Source organism: Orbicella franksi, chromosome 7, assembly GCF_964199315.1.
Source record: "Orbicella franksi chromosome 7, jaOrbFran1.1, whole genome shotgun sequence".
NCBI classification, from domain to species: domain Eukaryota; kingdom Metazoa; phylum Cnidaria; class Anthozoa; order Scleractinia; family Merulinidae; genus Orbicella; species Orbicella franksi.
Genome location: NC_138151.1, coordinates 12,083,956 through 12,100,137, shown reverse-complemented (window position 1 = coordinate 12,100,137; position 16,182 = coordinate 12,083,956). Strand labels below are relative to the sequence as shown.

Here is a 16,182-nt window from a genome sequence, read left to right as displayed (position 1 = left end):
TTGAGATAAGGCTGTTAAGGCGTGGTTACAGTAAGCAATTGTGCTTGCAATTTGTTGTTCTCTTTTGTTTTGTTTTGCCATTGCAAGGCAAGTTGCAATTGCGGACGCCCAGTTGCGGATGCATATAGTACACATGATCCGATAGCTCGTGCAATTTGCGTTTTAATTTAGACCTACCTACTTTGCACGCTCAAACGGGTAGGACGTATACTGTATCCCAAAAGAAAAAATCTCTCACATTTAACATGACATTGACAGATCATTGACATCCGTTTGACTATTCCTAATATGGCTTGAGTGGGAAAGCTACTTCGCAGTGAAGCTTTGCCCAGGGTCTAAAAAATTACACATGTGGCCATGCTCGCGAACTATCTGCCTACTGTAAACTACCGCTCATAAGCCCTGGGGCCTGTTTCTCGATAGCCCCGGAAACTTTCCGGGCCCGCAAAGCCATTTTTAGTGAACCGGTATTTAAAGATAAAGAGGTTTAGACACCTGAAACTTCTTGTATGAAGGGAACCTCTGTTCATATTGAGAATATGTGCATAAAAGATTTATAAAACAGCTCTGAAGTCATAAGGTTTGAGATTTTGCTACGGCTTTTCGGATGCGAAAACTTTTCGGGACCTTCGAGAAACGGGCCCCTGGACTTAGATAACTTCGTAAGGGCTTTTAGACGGGCATATAAAAGGAGGGGCTTATATCCGAGGGAGTTTTTAACCGGAATAAAAGAACCGTTTCGAAACGAGCTATAGCTGTGTTGGTCGAAATAGTTTTTTTCATTAACTAGATTTCGATTAAGCTTTAAAACATCATAATAGAGCGAATTCAAAACAAGGAAAGTTAAAGAAGAACCTATATCGTGGGGGTGGCGTGGGGTGGGGGGGTCTAATAACCGGATGTATTTTTTGGTCTACAGATAGATAAACCTATAACCGGGGGGCTCATAAGCGGGGAACTTATAAGAGGCAGTTTACCGTATGTGGTCCGAAGTGACAGGGTATGTAGTTTTATTACAACTCATCATGAATGGAGTCTCTCTTCAATGTGGTTTAAGCATTAATCATCAAACCGAAATCAGAGACGATTCGATTCAGTCAACATCAGATAATTTTGTGAAAATATTGTACTTGTAGGGCTATTGGTCCACCCCACCCTTTCTCCTAAACAGATACCTAGAATAGAGGGCGTTACTAATCAGCGTAGGTATTTTATATTAGTCTTTGCCTAGTCTTTGTTGTAAAACGCGTCAGATTTTCAGAAACCCTCGGAGCATTCCTATAGTCAAACATAGATCAAGCACCACCTCCCCCCCCCCCCCCCCCCCCCCCGCAGCCGCCCAATATCACGGAGATCCCGAAACGTTTTCAAATACATTTTAGATCGCCTTGAACAACAAATGCGGTATATCAGTGTGACATCAAAACAAATCAGACCAAAGTGAATCCCGCAAGGAAGCCTCTCTATGTAATTACACGTGATTGGTATCAAGCGCAAATGGTTATTTTTTAATAATTAACAAGTTATAAAATTACAAGATTAATTGCTTTTTAAGTAGCCGTAAGTAGCATTCCGAAACCAGCACGGGATAAAAATTGTCGAAAACATGTTGTGATAGTCGTACAGCCACCGTTGTAACGGGCGACAAATTGATCTCTGGTTATCAAAAGTAAGTCGAGAGACTAACAATAGTAAAATCCCTCAGTCGACAGTGAGCGCCATGAATCGTCCTACAAGAGACCCTGTGGCGATTGAAAGGTCAGAAAACTTTAGCAAAGCACAAAACAAGGAAATGCATTTGGAAACAACGAAAGGTGGCGACGAAAGTGACAGCGAAGAGTACGATACAGATCTCGAAGAAAGCTTTGAAGAAGAAAAGGATTTCCATAAAACACAAGAAGAGATCTACCTTAAAACTTGTCGACAACTGAACATTCCACCGGTTTCTAGGTTTTTAAGGGAGCTCTGTACTGACACCGTTGATCTGCAACATTACGGCATTGGTGATAGTGGGGTGGTTGCTGTTTCTTCTGCGCTGGCACGAAACATAACGATCACGAAGTTGAATCTTTGCGATAACGGCATATCACACCTGGGGGCTAGCGCTCTGGCCGACATGTTAAAGGACAATTGTTTTATCTCACAGCTCGATGTTTCGGAAAATCGATTAGGAACCAAAGGAGCTCAGTGTTTGGGTGAAATGTTAAATGAAAACGTTTGCCTCCAGAATTTGGCTTTAGCAAACTGCGGCCTACATGAGAGAGACATGCCAAGACTTCTGCTAAAAGCTAACAGAATTCATCTCATTGGCCTAAATCTGAAAGGCAACGAATTGGGTGATGAGGGCGCAGTAATGCTGGGGTCCTTCTTAAGCGCCAATAGCTCACTCGAAGTTCTGGATCTTGGTTGGAATGCAATCCACTTACGGGGGATTGCAGCTATAGCGAAAGGCCTCAAAGCTAATACAGTTTTACAAAATCTCGTCATCTCGCGTAACAGTATATCAAACGAAGGAGCAACAGAAATTGCTGAGGTCCTCGCCATGAACAAGTCTTTACGAGTTTTAGACGTGAGAAATTGTGGGTTTAACGAGACTGGCGTCGAAGCAATATCGGAGGGCCTTTCAACCAATACAACTCTTCACACTCTGAAAATTGGTCGAAATCGATTCCACGACTACGGCGTTTACAAACTTCTCAAGGAAATTAGGAAACAAACCTCGAGTGCGCTGAGGACACTCGACATGGATGATGCCACGTTGGACCACGCGTGTTTGAGAGAACTGGAGATGTTGACTAAAGAGCGACCTGGCTTCACATGCCTGTGGGGAACAGTGGTCAAAGGTGGCGAACCGATGCCGGCCATGCCAGCCTCCCTGAGGCGTAACCCTTCCGCAACACCCCTTGTAGTGCAGAAGTTTTTGTCTTTCGTCAGCAGCCGAGGTTGGAGGCTGATCGACTTGTTTAGGATTATCACTAGGAACGACTTCAGTGCGCTGCGGATGACTGTGGACAGGGAGAGGTTCGTGCAAGGCCTGCTCAGGCTTGGAGTTCGTCTCAAGAAAGTCCAACTCGATGAGTTGTTTGACATTCTCGACGTTGACCAGGACGGCGTGGTCAGGTTTCAGGAGTTTGTTGCGATGAAACAACAGAAGAAATAGTCTTCACACATGAAAAGCTTCTTAAAATATGCAACATGATTAATTTGCGGGTTTCCCGCAAGGTCGGTAACGGTGTGCACAAACATGGCACAAAGTAAACAAATTATTTCTGTGAAGATTCTATGACGTAAAATGTTACTTATCTTTGACTGAAGAAATTTCCGAGCTGGAAACAATGTAGTACAAGTTTTGCTCTCCTAAAAGTTGGCCTTTATACTGAACAACAGCGAAAAATTAAGAGAGACACGTTTAGGGAACCCAGAACACGACAACAGACTCTCCGACGAATATACGACGTTAAAATTTCAATCAATAAAGTGTTTAACGGGTAGTATATAATTTTATCAACTGCGATTATATCTAAGAAATATAATAAAACGCTACATTCGCGCCCCGCTTCAGGGTATAGTAAGGTCTATTAAATTAATGAAAAATCGACATGATATACATTTACACGTTTACGAGTAAATGTTGCAATATAAAAGCAGTCTTGAACAGAAACATGTTCTTCAACTTTAAATCAACGAAAAACAATGTGTTTACATTCTTCTACTCTTAAACTACCTGTTTTAAATTGTAATCGGTTCTATGCTTACATATGCTTATCAGTAGAAGTAAGTTATTGTTTTCTTTTTTTTTTCCTGAAAGTTGGAGACTTAAAAATACTTATTAATTGGGAAATAAGACAAAATGAATCATTTACTAGCATCATTAAAATTGTTATTTCCATTGACCTCAAACAGTGAGATCTTTCGAGAGTAGTTTATGTTGAAAGTATTTGCGTCATGCCGTACAAAGAACTGCACAAAGGAGGTATTTATAACCACAATTTAGATGAAACTCCGTCAAAGTAATCATTAAAGTTTCATTAAAAAAAAGAATTTCCCAACAATCAGTTGTTTTGGTTAGTAGTGGATATTCCTGTATGTTGGACGCTAATTGGTACACAACATGCACAGTATTCTACTCTTTAATATCAAAACAACATGTCATTAACGCCAAATCACTGGAGGCCTAGTGACTAAATGATCTGAAAACATCTGAATGAAAGAGACATGTCCCATAACAGGGTAATCTGTTTACGAGCTTTGCGTAAATAATTGCACTTTCCAAACCTCTGGGTCTGTTGGCGGAACAAATGAAATTGAAGGGCTGATTCAAAACTGTGATCTAAACCGTCCTCAACGTGTGGACCTCATGCAGTGATAAGATGTGACCACGGTCCTGAGAATTCCATTTAAACACAAAATAGACAAAGCAGCAAGGTCGACATTCAGGACGACGTCTCTTCACGAGATAACTGTGGGAAGGTAATCTCTACCTAATTATCAAGAGGTGATTGCCTCCATTTGCATCCCAGTTTTATCAAAGAGAGGCTTTCCTAAAGTCAAAGGTGGATAACTGCTATAAAGTACTGAAAAAAGACAACAGTTGGTAAGAACCTTAAAAAACCGTTGGTTTGCTCGGCGAGATAATGGAAGACGATGAATTTTTCGACACTGACTTGGAAGAGGAAAGCGACGAGCGGGTAATCGAGAAAGGAGAGTTCGGAGTTCTTTCTCGATCAATTCAAGACATTTACCTTGACGCGTGTAAGAACAATAACATTGTGCCTTCGTCCAAGTTTCTAAAACAGTGCTCCACCGAAAAAAATATCGAACTCAACCATTACGGTCTGGGTGATTCCGGCACACGAGCCATATGCACGGCTTTAGAAGGATGCTCCAATGTTACTACCTTAAATCTCCATGACAACGGAATCTATGATAAAGGAATAACCTACATTGCTAAGATGCTCAAGAGGAATGTCTTCATCAACAAAGTCGATTTGTCAGGCAACCAGATAGGCAAGGAGGCTGCAGACGAACTCGGAGACATGCTACTTCAGAACAACACTCTAAAAGAACTCAACATCAGCAAGTGCAACTTACAAGGGAAAACTGTTGCGGTGTTTTGCAATTCTTTAAGGTTAGATGCGCCTCTGACACACTTAAATTTGTCTTACAACGACATCGGCGACAGAGGAGCAACTTTCCTCGGTTCCGCTATCAAGGTGAACTCCATTCTGGACAACTTGGACGTGAGCTGGAACAGCATACGCGTGAAAGGCGCCCGTGCACTGGCCGAAGGTTTGAAAACAAATACACGCCTTAGAGAGGTGAATGTTGCTTGGAATGGGCTTTTGGACGACGGCGTTGCAGCTATTCAGGAAGCGCTGTCGTGCAACCAGACGCTCAAAGTTCTGGACATCGGCAGTAACTGTATCACCAACAAAGGTGTCGTATCGATTGCTAGAATCCTGAAGACGAACAAAAGCTTGGAGGTTTTGAAGACTGGGCGGAATCCATTTCAAAGTTACGGTGCTTGTGTCCTGTTGAGAGCCATTCAGAAGAACACATCCAGTGCCTTAAGAGAGTTACAGCTAGATGATATAGTCTTCGATAAGGACTGTGCTCGTGAGCTCGAGATTCTACTGGAAGGAAGGCCTTCCTTTACATGCTCGTGGGATATCAGCATTACAGGCGAGCGTCTAACAGATCGGAAAAAGCGCCCTGAGATCCTGGACGTGTACTTGGCTTTCGTGCGTACACAAGGACTGCGTCTGATTGACCTGTTCAAAATCCTGTCTAAAGACCGTGATGGACTCAAGCTCAGCAAGGAGGACTTTGTAGGAGGAATGAAGAAGTTAAACGCTCCGATACACGATGTCCAGTTGAGGGAGCTCTTCGACAAAATGGACTCAAAGAGCAACGGTGTCATCGCTTTTCAAGAGTTTGTCGTGTGGACGCGCGAGCGATATCAGCCGCAGAGCTTGACGGCTCAACAATAATCCGAGCACAGCAACGAATGAACACAAATAGAGCACAAATATCCTTGACTTGCTTAATTTCCTAATCTTTTTTTTTTTTCCATATATAATACATCTATCTGATGGCATGTATTAGCACTCAAAAAGAATGCTTTTTTTCGCTCGGATTTTTACGGAAAGTAAAAAGAAACTGTTTCTCTTTAAGGATGCAATGAAAAATGCTGTGCGTCAGGTTTCGTGTACAGCATCTTAACTAACTTATTTGAACTTGCTTGTCTGGTTGTTCCAGCGCTGTACATGGTAATGCTGTCTTTTTCATTAACCAAACTTAGCTACACACAGCACGTTTTGGAAGTTCCAAGAAAAGCATTGTTCCCCTCCGCATTCAACCTGCCGACTTTGCAGCAACTTGACTTGAACGAAACGAGCCCTTTCTCAACTCTAAAAGGTTGATTCACACTACCGCGGCCGCATAAGAATAGGTATAAAGTCCAGTCCACACGAGCGATTTTTAAATAATTTGTTTTAACTTTTTATGTGACAATTCTTATTTGCTCGTGTAGATGAGGAAAATTGGCCAATTTTGATATGACAAATACATTTGCTGAAAAGCTAACGTGTTGGCTTTTATGCGACAAAATTTGTCACATACGAAAAATTGCTCGTGTAGACGACTCGTCACACAAAATGTTGCAAATATGTTCGAAAGCACCACAAATTGGGGGGGGGGGGGGGGGGACTACTCAGCCTCGCCTTTCGTATCTCCGCTGTCCAAAGTCATTACTGGCGCTCTAAACTTCGAACGGTTTACAAATATTTGCTGTGCTATCTACACCATCAAATGTATTTGTCATATAAAAATTGTCATATAGAAAATTGCTCGTGTAGACGGGGCTTAAGTAGATATAAGCAGAAACAGTATGATGTTGATCATTAGCGCCTTTAACAGCACTCTTCTGCGCCTGCGCATTTTACTTTTGCTTATGCTTGAGCGCTCGTGGAAACCAGCCTTACTGAACAAAGTTATGACGCCTTTGTGAGGGTTTTGAGTTCGCGGAGATCTGCAACTGGTTCGGAAAACACCATTATCACCCAAAGCAAATTTGTCAGCCAACAAATGCAAACTGCCCGCGCTCGCCTCTGGTTACCAATTGGCTCACTGCTCTTTTTAGAGCGCGGTGAATTCTCGAGTTTCGGCTTTATGATAAAAATAAATATTTAGAAAACTAGTTTGGTTTACGATCACACATTCGTCTCGCGTTGTACTTCTGAGGAATCAGACACGGATATCTCCACCCTCTGAATTCGCTGGGTATCTTCGTCAGTGGAAATGATTTCAACATTTGAATACACTTTGTGCCACCATCGGGTCCTGCTGAGCCGCTGCGCACGCTCTACATCGTAATCCGCTGCCAGGTTGCTCTCGGTCGCAACTGACCCGTTCCTTGTGTTGGCAGGATCGTGCTTCTCGTCCGATTGAGGAATGAATTTAACAGGTGGGATGGGAGGCAAGGGTTTTATGGCTTCCAAGATATCCGGAAACTGGTCGTCTGTGTCTTGAACCGGTAGCCGCTTAGACGGAGAACTGTGGGGTGAGAGCGAGATTGTTACAGACTCTGGTTTTGCTATCGGGGGCGTGAGTGATGCCTGAGAGTCTTGGCGATCGTTGACAGTCTCCACCACTGTATCCCCTGTCTCGAACACCTCCATTTGAAATCTCTCCCCCTGACTCTCAATGACTGCGCTGGTTGTAATATCCACATTACTTTGCACCTCAACCGCTGTACTTGATGTTGTCCTTTCCGACATCACAGTCGATGTCACAGCTCGAAATTTTTCAAAGCGCCTACGGCCTCCTCTTCCTGCAGACACCTTTCCCGGCCTCACTGTGGTACCTCGTTGGTGTGCAAAAGGGTCCCCGCTTGAATCAACGTCTAAGAGGCCCTTGTCATTGTGACCCTCATGTTCTTCGACGGTTTCCTGCTTCCGTAGAAGCCATTTTTTCCTTTTATCTTTTCCGCCGTGAACGTCGCCGAGAGACGTACTAATAGTTCCTTGATCTTCGTCGAAGCTTGGCGCCGGTGAAAACGAGACCGATTTTTTCGCCTTCCAGCTGACCGAACGAGCCATTGCCGGCACCAATTTTTCCTCCTCAGGATTTGCAGAGGCAGGTTCATCTGGTGCACTGGAAGAGCGTTCCCTGCCCAGTGGAGGCGGCTGTAGCACTAAACGCTTCTTCTCCTCCTTCCACTCTTCCTCCTGTTCCTCTTCGTCTACCTCCTCTAGTCCTGCGGCAGTACGCTTCTGTTTGATGAAGGACAGTTCCTCCAAGAAACGAGTAATAAGCGCGTTACGACAGTTAACCACCAAAGGCGGCCGCGAAATCTTGTCCAGGACTCTCTGCTTTAGAGCACGCTCAGTGCTGCTGTTGTGACGCAGTTGGGTGACCTGGAAGGTAGGTAGGTATTCTTTATTTATCCACGGTATCAGTTCACGTAACATGCTCTTCCATCGAGCCGTGTTTACTTAACTAATTAAATTATCTAAAGTAACTAAATTAACTATCTGTACAGAATTATACTAATAAGAATAGATTTGGTTAAAAATTTAAGAAGCACTAACGACCTATTAAGTCTCTTTGATCGCAGGGCAAAGGTATTGAAGTATTTTTAATCAACCTTTGGGTTGCACATTTGAAAAACTCAATCCATAGCTTTGGGAAAAGGAGAGAACAATAATTATTTCCATAAAATTCGCTTAATGCTATGACAAAATATTCACAAGGCTAAAAAATGGTTAAAAAAAAAGTAAAACAAAGAACGTTTTCGACTTTATGTCATCTTTAGGGTCTTAAGTAACTTTAGCCTTATAAATATTTTGTCAATATTTATTTCAATCATGTTATTGGACATTTCAGTGTATTTTGGTTAGTCGGCAGGGCAAGACAATAAAAACGACACATCCAGCAAAGCGTTAAAAGTTCGAACAACAGACTGATAGCCAACTTTTCCCTTTCCTAAAAATCCAGACTTAAAATTCCCTGTTAAGTATGTCACCACCTAAGGTGATAGAACTAACCAATAGAAACGTTTTGGTTACGTTATTCATGCACAGTATATTAGACAAAATAAGACTGTGCACGGTCTTTGTCCTCCCAACATAAATCTTGGCATCTTTGTTTGCTCTTTTGGTGTTTGCCAGGCTTCATAACCATTCCCCTCTATTGTATATGTCGCCATAACGGGAATAAAGTGGGGTATTCTAGTAGTCTAATTGACGAGTTGTTTATACTCTATTAAGCCAACACTCCAAATTCCAATACCGTGGCGGCCAGGATATAGGAGACGCATGAAAACCAGCCAAGCCTGCTGTGGTTTCCTCTCTAAATGTTGTAATTTATTTATTAAGCAGAGTTGAAATACTAGTAATGCAACGCTCTTTCGTGGTATACCATGGAATATCCCACGAGTCACTTGAATTTCCTCGGTATAAACACGAACCTTAAGCCTTGTGTGTGTATACCAAGAAAATACAAGTGACAAGTGGGATATTCCCTGGTATTCCACGAGAGAGCGTTACATAACTATTTTATACCACGTCATAGAAAATACAGTGGCCAACACAATCAATGTGACACACGAGCGGCGCATGATGGGAAGGTTGGATGTAATATCGTTGAGTATACAACGGCTCTCCTGCATTTCTGATTGGTTGTACTTTCTCTGGCATATGGTATACAACAAATGCTACAGAGGAAGTTATCGCTATATCGTTGATACATTACCTTCGTTCTGATAAGAGGGACCATCAACAGGAACAGAGGGGTTCGGTAAGACACACAGAAGTTCATGAAGTCCCAGAAACCAACGTTACCTGAGAAACCAGAAAAGTTTGCAAAGATAAGCAGCTTATCACGGTTTTTTGCCATTGCATGATGCAACTAAGAGTATTGGTACTATGGGATGGTTGTTCATCTCACGTAGGGCTAACACGCGAAACATCAGCTTCACAAAACTCGCTGCCACCGTAACAAGGACACCATCATGAGTACAGTTACAACCTGCGTATAAGAACCTAGGTTTTTCACGTTAGCCTCCTGTCCATAGGATCTTATATAAATGGTGTTTGCTGTGAAATTAGGCTGCCTAGGTTCTTAATCGGGTTCTAAATTCTATATTTTGGCAATAAGAATTGTATTGAATTGTATTGAGATTTTTGCCCAGAATGGTTGTTATGTGAAGGGTGCTTAACTGGGAAATTTTAGCCCAACAGGTTCTTAAATTTAGGTTCGCATACGCAGGTTTTAACTGTATGGCTTCGGAAAGTCAAAACCTGTAAGATATTCTACTTGCTGGAGGCCTGGACAAGCACATAAAACCAGTCTAGTTTTATTAGAGATTACTACAACAGTGCAATGAAGCTACAAAGGCGTGATTCCATGGAAAACGTTTGTACAAGGTAGTGATGTCAAACTGAAAACGTCTGGCGGATGTTCTCAAATTTTGAACCCGTGTCTTAGAAAAATGGCTGAAAGATAATTACCATTTGCTCGAACCTTCAACAAATCACTTAACAAGCAAAACCTTAACAAGCAAAGACGTACCAATGTGACCGTCCACGACTGTTTCCATGGCCTGGTATATCCTGTACCACTCAGTAGCAAGCCGGTCTTCAAAACACACCATGAGCACCTTGATTCCTGTAATCAAAATATAACAACCGACGTGAAAAACACATTTTACTGCTGGGACATTTAGTACAAAATTGCAAGGAATAGTAGATAAGGCAATTAGTTCCCAATGGAACTCAGTTAATCAATACTGGGTTTCACTCAAAGAAAACGAACTGACCCTTATGTGAGTTCGATTGTCCAACTGTCGTAGTGGTTCAATTTAGCGTCTGGGGCGCTGATTTACTTTTGGTTGTTCATGGGAGAGGCGCTAACTGGAGAAAGGGCGCTTATCAGGAACAGGGCACTTATTTTACCAGAATGAGCATCTTTTATGGGTTGGGGGAAATTCTACTACAATTGACGCAAATCGCGCGAAATCACACAAAATCACGAAACGTCACGCGAAATCACGTGTAATTGTCAGAGGAAGTAGACTGGACCGCGCCTTACCGAGATAGGCTGCACAGTATAAGCTCTCTGGAATCTCTTCAGGTGAGGTCTTCCCCTCGTGCGGCGTCGCAAAAGTCAGGGACCGAGGCAGCTCCAGGTTGTCATCAGCAAAAGACAGACGCACTGGACCTGCGCCGGGGTTGGACGAGTTCTTGGTGGTGACTGTTGCCAGGAAACAACTTAAAGCGTACGAAACATCTTCGAAGGAAGCCTTTGGTGCATCTGAAATGAACACAAATCAAGTACCTGTTAACTACGGTGACTTATAATCCCTAGCCGCGCCCCATCCCCATCAGGACCCGGCTCTTCGAAAGGCGACTAACCCTAACCCAGGACGAAAGGCAACTCTCTTGCATGCAAGGGTTTTTCATTGATACGTTTTTTGAAGTTGATTTAAGGTTACTTCAAACCTTCGCGGGAGTCCTCCAGAAAAAAATTCGTACGCGCGCTGTTTTCAAGGAAACCCCCACAAACTATATATCAACAGAAAGGTTATTAAATTTAGAATTGGATAAAATTAGGTTTTGTTTTGGATTTTGCCTTCCAAAGACGGCAGAGGCCGTCAACTCGAAAATGACCGACTGATGTTCCAGTGAATTAGTCGGGTATCAAAAGCGATCGTTCATGCAAAATAACTGTGCAGTGTTAATCTCAAAGCCTCAATCTCCAAAAACGTGTCAGCATTTTCTTTTATTTCTATTGGTTATCTTTTTATAGATCTGTCAAGTTCGACTATCGAAAAATTCGCGTAACCTGTTGCGTTAAAGGCCGCCACGAGGAAAGTATTTAAAATTAAGGAATTCGCCGACACGCTTTTGTTCCATATCTATCAGTGAATGTTCTGACCAAATTTCATGGAAAACCGTCAAATCTGCATACCCTATTAATTCATTTAAAGAGAAGGGATTCTCTCGAAAAACGAGTGCGAGTTTTCGCCTTCTAAAGATTTATAAACATATCACGCCTTCACAGAGGAATGTGTCAACTTGAAAAGCCGCGAGCCAATGAAATAACAGAACCCCTAGCGTTCACAGTATGCAAACTTGTGCTTCGCGGACATTAATTTTCTTGACCAAAGAAAAAATCGATCAATGTAGCCCCGCGAAGGTTTGAAGTAACCTTAAAAAACTTAATATTTTAAATTAAACAGCTTACTCAAAGTGAAGTTTTGAGAAAGTAAAAGATCTCTACTATTGAACAACTGACTCGTGCTTTAGCGTGATGGATGGAGCTGAGTAGACTTTATTTAGAGCCCATATGTCCCGGATGTTATGTTGCCAGCGCAGTCATCGCTCCTTCTCCGAACCAAACAGAAGATAGTGTTCCTATGTTTTCCGCTCATGCGTCTACTAGCAGTTTTTCCTCGACCTTGGTAAATGATGCACGCTGGAGGTTTGGAGAGCACGAAAAAAGCGAGAAGCTCAAGGCGCAGCTGAGAGCAACCCTAGCTTCTTGAGTGCTCTCCAAACTTCCCAAGTACATTATAACACGATGGTTCACAGCTAAACGCATTGCCAATAAAAATGGCCAAGCGAAGTTAACATTGTTTACGCCATGAGAGTACATCGTTGCATTATGACGGGCGTTTACGTTACGCTTAAGTATACCGCATTTTGGAGTTCTTCAAGTGCTGTTACTTTCAGAAGGTTCGACTGGACAGCATTAACACATACCATACAAATAAATCGAATCGACGAAGTCTTCAAACCTAGACCTATTTCCAGCTGGTTGAGTTTAAAAAAAAAACGTACGGGCGCTTTCCATTCAAACAAAAATTGCGAAAATGTAGGAACGGGGACAATGGTACGGAAATTTCCTGAGAAAGTTTCGAAAAAATCCGGAAATTGTTGAATTTCCAAAAAAGCGAACCATTCAAACGAAAATTTCGGAAAATCCGGGATGAAAATCAAATGCAACGGAAATTCTGGGTAAGAAATTTTCGAAAATTTCCGTATAGCTCGCAAGGTTGTCTTCTTTTTTTGGTGACTCAGGAAAATACTGTTCCATTCGTCACTGGAAATTTCAGAAAACTCAGACCGCAATTTTTTATTGAATGGAAGCGTCTGTAGGCTAGGTGGAAATCAACGCAACTGTTCAGCGTTGTACCATGAAGTCAATTCTGTAACATAATGTGATTTATTTGAAAAAAAAAAATCGCTTGAAAGCTGTAATACTAAAGCAACTTTACCCGTTCTTCCAGATCCCAGCCTAATGCACGTTGGTAAGATCAGACGCACAAAAATCTTCTCCGTCCTGGTTGGACCGCCGAAGTTAATAGTGTTTCCACATAACTCTTTCAGGGAACACTGCTCCTTCATTACATGCATCAGACGTGAAGTCAGTTTGATCACAGTGTCCGCGAAATACTGGGGCGGAGATAACATTGGCGCGAAAGGCAGGTTGGCGGCGACGGACACAGCGGCCGCGGCGCGCTCTTGAAGGATAAGGCTGCTGCAGATGTTGACAAGGGTCTGAAAGAGAACACGTGACATGTGATAGAGTGAGTGTGCACGCATGTCACACAGCGGTCTAACGTAAAAACCCAACGTAAATCCATTTTTTTTTAGTTTAAAACGAAATGTGCGAAACATTTCTGTGGAAACTTTACAACCAAAACAACGAGTACTCACAATAAGAGGCAAGACTGGTTGGATAGCGATTGTTTAATATTAACGCCTGACCAGTGTAGTTACTTTTAGTAATTGCCCTAATAACCTCTGTCTTAAAAGAAGTTTGATCACAGTTCTTAGGTTTTGTAACTTGTAAATAGGCTAATTTTTAAATCACTCTTAGGCTCTGCAGTTTCTTTTTTAGGTAGTTGTCCTCTATTAGAAGAGGGTTATCCATCCGCTGAGGCAATTCGACGCGTTAATAAAATGATTATTGTTGCATTATTATTATAAACTTAAAACAGAAAATTAGAATATTGAAGCGCTAGTTCTGGGAAGTACAGACGCATATGCTAACGTGACTGGAAAGTGAAAAAAACTGTTAAGTGTGTAAACATTCAGGATTTAACCCACAGGTTTAAAATCTAAGAATACACGGGCTGCAATCTTTCCTTGTTCGAAGACCAAAGTGATCAGCGGACTACAGAGTCAAAGAGTTAAACTAGAATATTAATATTTAGGACGAAACGCAAGGTCTACCTTCAGATATGGCGGAGCGGCAATGGATGGTCTTTTACAAAGAGTCATATACAGCCCTGAAACAACGGAACGGAAAGCAGAAATCACAAAACTTAACTGTCCAGTATCTTCTAATCTTTACAATAGAAAAGAACTACGACTTTTATAGTTTACCAACAAACGCGTTTTTTAAATAAAGTTAATTCCCCCCCTTTTCACCCACCAGTTAAAAGGATTGCAATAAAAAATTACCGTTAGGAACAAATCAAAAACACTTGCTGGCTAGCCCCTCCGAAAAAGATTAAATTCGGAGACTCCGAACCCGGAGATGTTGACATTTTTTTTCAGCCTATATGAATAACAAGACTTCGAAAAATTACCTTTCAGATAAACTTCTAGGGATTTCCAGTCGATGCATCTCTGAATAAACAATAAAAGAGATTACAGTAAGTGAAATGAATGACACGCTTCCATCGAGGTATTCAACACCAGCGGCTCTTACCATGAGGTCAGGCTTGTTGACGAGTTTCTCGAACATTTTATTGACACGTTTAAGGACAAGCAACATGGCGGCCTCTAAGGCTTCTGGAGATCCCTTCAAGAGTGGTAGCGCGTCCGTCATGTATCTGTAACGTAAGGGAAAAAGTGTTCTTACTATAGGTGTAATAGTTGTTTACCATTTAACAAAAATTCCGGAAATTTCGGTTAGAATATAAATGCTAAGACAATTTTGGCTCCATTGATCGGAAAATTTTCGAAATAAATGGAACATCTTGAAAGGTAGTCCAAAACTGAATTTCCAACCGATATATCCAAATGGAAATGTGCTTATCAATTGCACTTCTTCACCGCCATCTTGGAATTATGATCAGGTCGAACTCGTACTAGTCTCTTTCGGTAAATTGGGGTTTTTTGAGTGAATGGTAAATGGCTACTCCGAACGGAGCTTACAATTAGGGACTTTTGCTTACCATTTGCACAAACCGTTAACGAACCGGTTGCTCCGTACAAATTGTAAACAGCCAATATATTTTTTTAACGCGTTACACGCAGGATGTTCAGATAGACGATTACAAACTCTCGACGTAAGACATTTTTAAAGGTAGAATACAACGCAGGGTTACACTAGAACTCTCTTACCGTTTCACTCCGAGACAGGAAAGGGTCACGTGATCATACACTGCCAGCTTCAACAGTGAGTAAACAATCTGGGCGAGGGTCTGGACGGCAGCAAAGAGAATAGAAATGCAGTTTAAAAAGCCATTCAGCTTTACAATTCGCTTTACATACAATAACTAAAATAAGAAGGAATTTAACTTAAACACAGAACCGTTTATGAAAGGGTGTTGATTATCAGACTGGCAGACCTACACCCCTGGGGGAGGGGGTGTTTTGTAACTAGAGGGGCTCCAACCAAAGGTTGATGGAGATTTCAGTGGCTTGGAACTTATCACCCAGGCTTCTTAGCTTATATCTGGGGCGGGGGAGATGTAATTCAATGGTTCTCTGGGTCTACTGCAAGGGGACTAGTTGAGACTAGTTTTGCTATCCGACTAATGGACCTACAAACCGTATTACTGGAGGGGAGGAAGGGGTATATAACAAGGGGAGATCTTGTTTCTAACTAACGAGCCTACGACAGACGAGAAGAGCTTGTAACGGGACCTACATCTGGAAAACCTAGTAGATGTGATCATATGGTATGTTAAGGGTTTGCATGCTTTTGTTAGATGATCAATAACAACTCTTACGTTTACACTGATGTGGTCAAGTAGTTCAGGAACAGTGTATCGAGGAGGTAATGACGCCTCCTCCAGCTCCTCCAGTCGCGGAGCACAGATCCGAATGAAATCAGACACCAGGATCAAGAGAGCGTTTCTCGGCTTGCGGTACTCCTCTAATGCCTGCATGACCTCATCTTTCTCCTCCTGAGCCCGCAGTCTCTCCAGAAATGGACGCCTCC

At 42.2% G+C, this 16,182-nt stretch overlaps 2 protein-coding genes across 2 annotated transcripts in view; one reads left to right on the top strand and one right to left on the bottom strand.

Annotated features, from left to right (window-relative positions):
• Positions 1-1,332: 1,332 nt before the first annotated feature.
• On the top strand, positions 1,333-3,166 carry LOC145493841 (uncharacterized). The gene has a single exon (XM_081473317.1). The coding sequence runs from the start codon at positions 1,721-1,723 to the stop codon at positions 3,158-3,160; it is 1,440 nt and encodes a 479-aa protein (XP_081329443.1). The 5' UTR covers positions 1,333-1,720; the 3' UTR covers positions 3,161-3,166.
• A 3,534-nt stretch (positions 3,167-6,700) lies between these two features.
• Positions 6,701-16,182, bottom strand: part of LOC145493830 (protein unc-80 homolog) — a 50,077-nt gene continuing 40,595 nt past the window's right edge. Inside the window, exons 33-42 of the mRNA XM_081473303.1 lie at positions 15,971-16,182; positions 15,360-15,439; positions 14,722-14,845; positions 14,600-14,639; positions 14,241-14,296; positions 13,280-13,562; positions 11,092-11,313; positions 10,573-10,668; positions 9,754-9,842; positions 6,701-8,417 (exon numbers count right to left, since the gene is read on the bottom strand). Of these exons, the coding sequence (XP_081329429.1) occupies positions 7,212-8,417; positions 9,754-9,842; positions 10,573-10,668; positions 11,092-11,313; positions 13,280-13,562; positions 14,241-14,296; positions 14,600-14,639; positions 14,722-14,845; positions 15,360-15,439; positions 15,971-16,182 (2,408 nt within the window). The 3' untranslated portion in view covers positions 6,701-7,211. The remainder of the gene's footprint in view (positions 8,418-9,753; positions 9,843-10,572; positions 10,669-11,091; positions 11,314-13,279; positions 13,563-14,240; positions 14,297-14,599; positions 14,640-14,721; positions 14,846-15,359; positions 15,440-15,970) is intronic.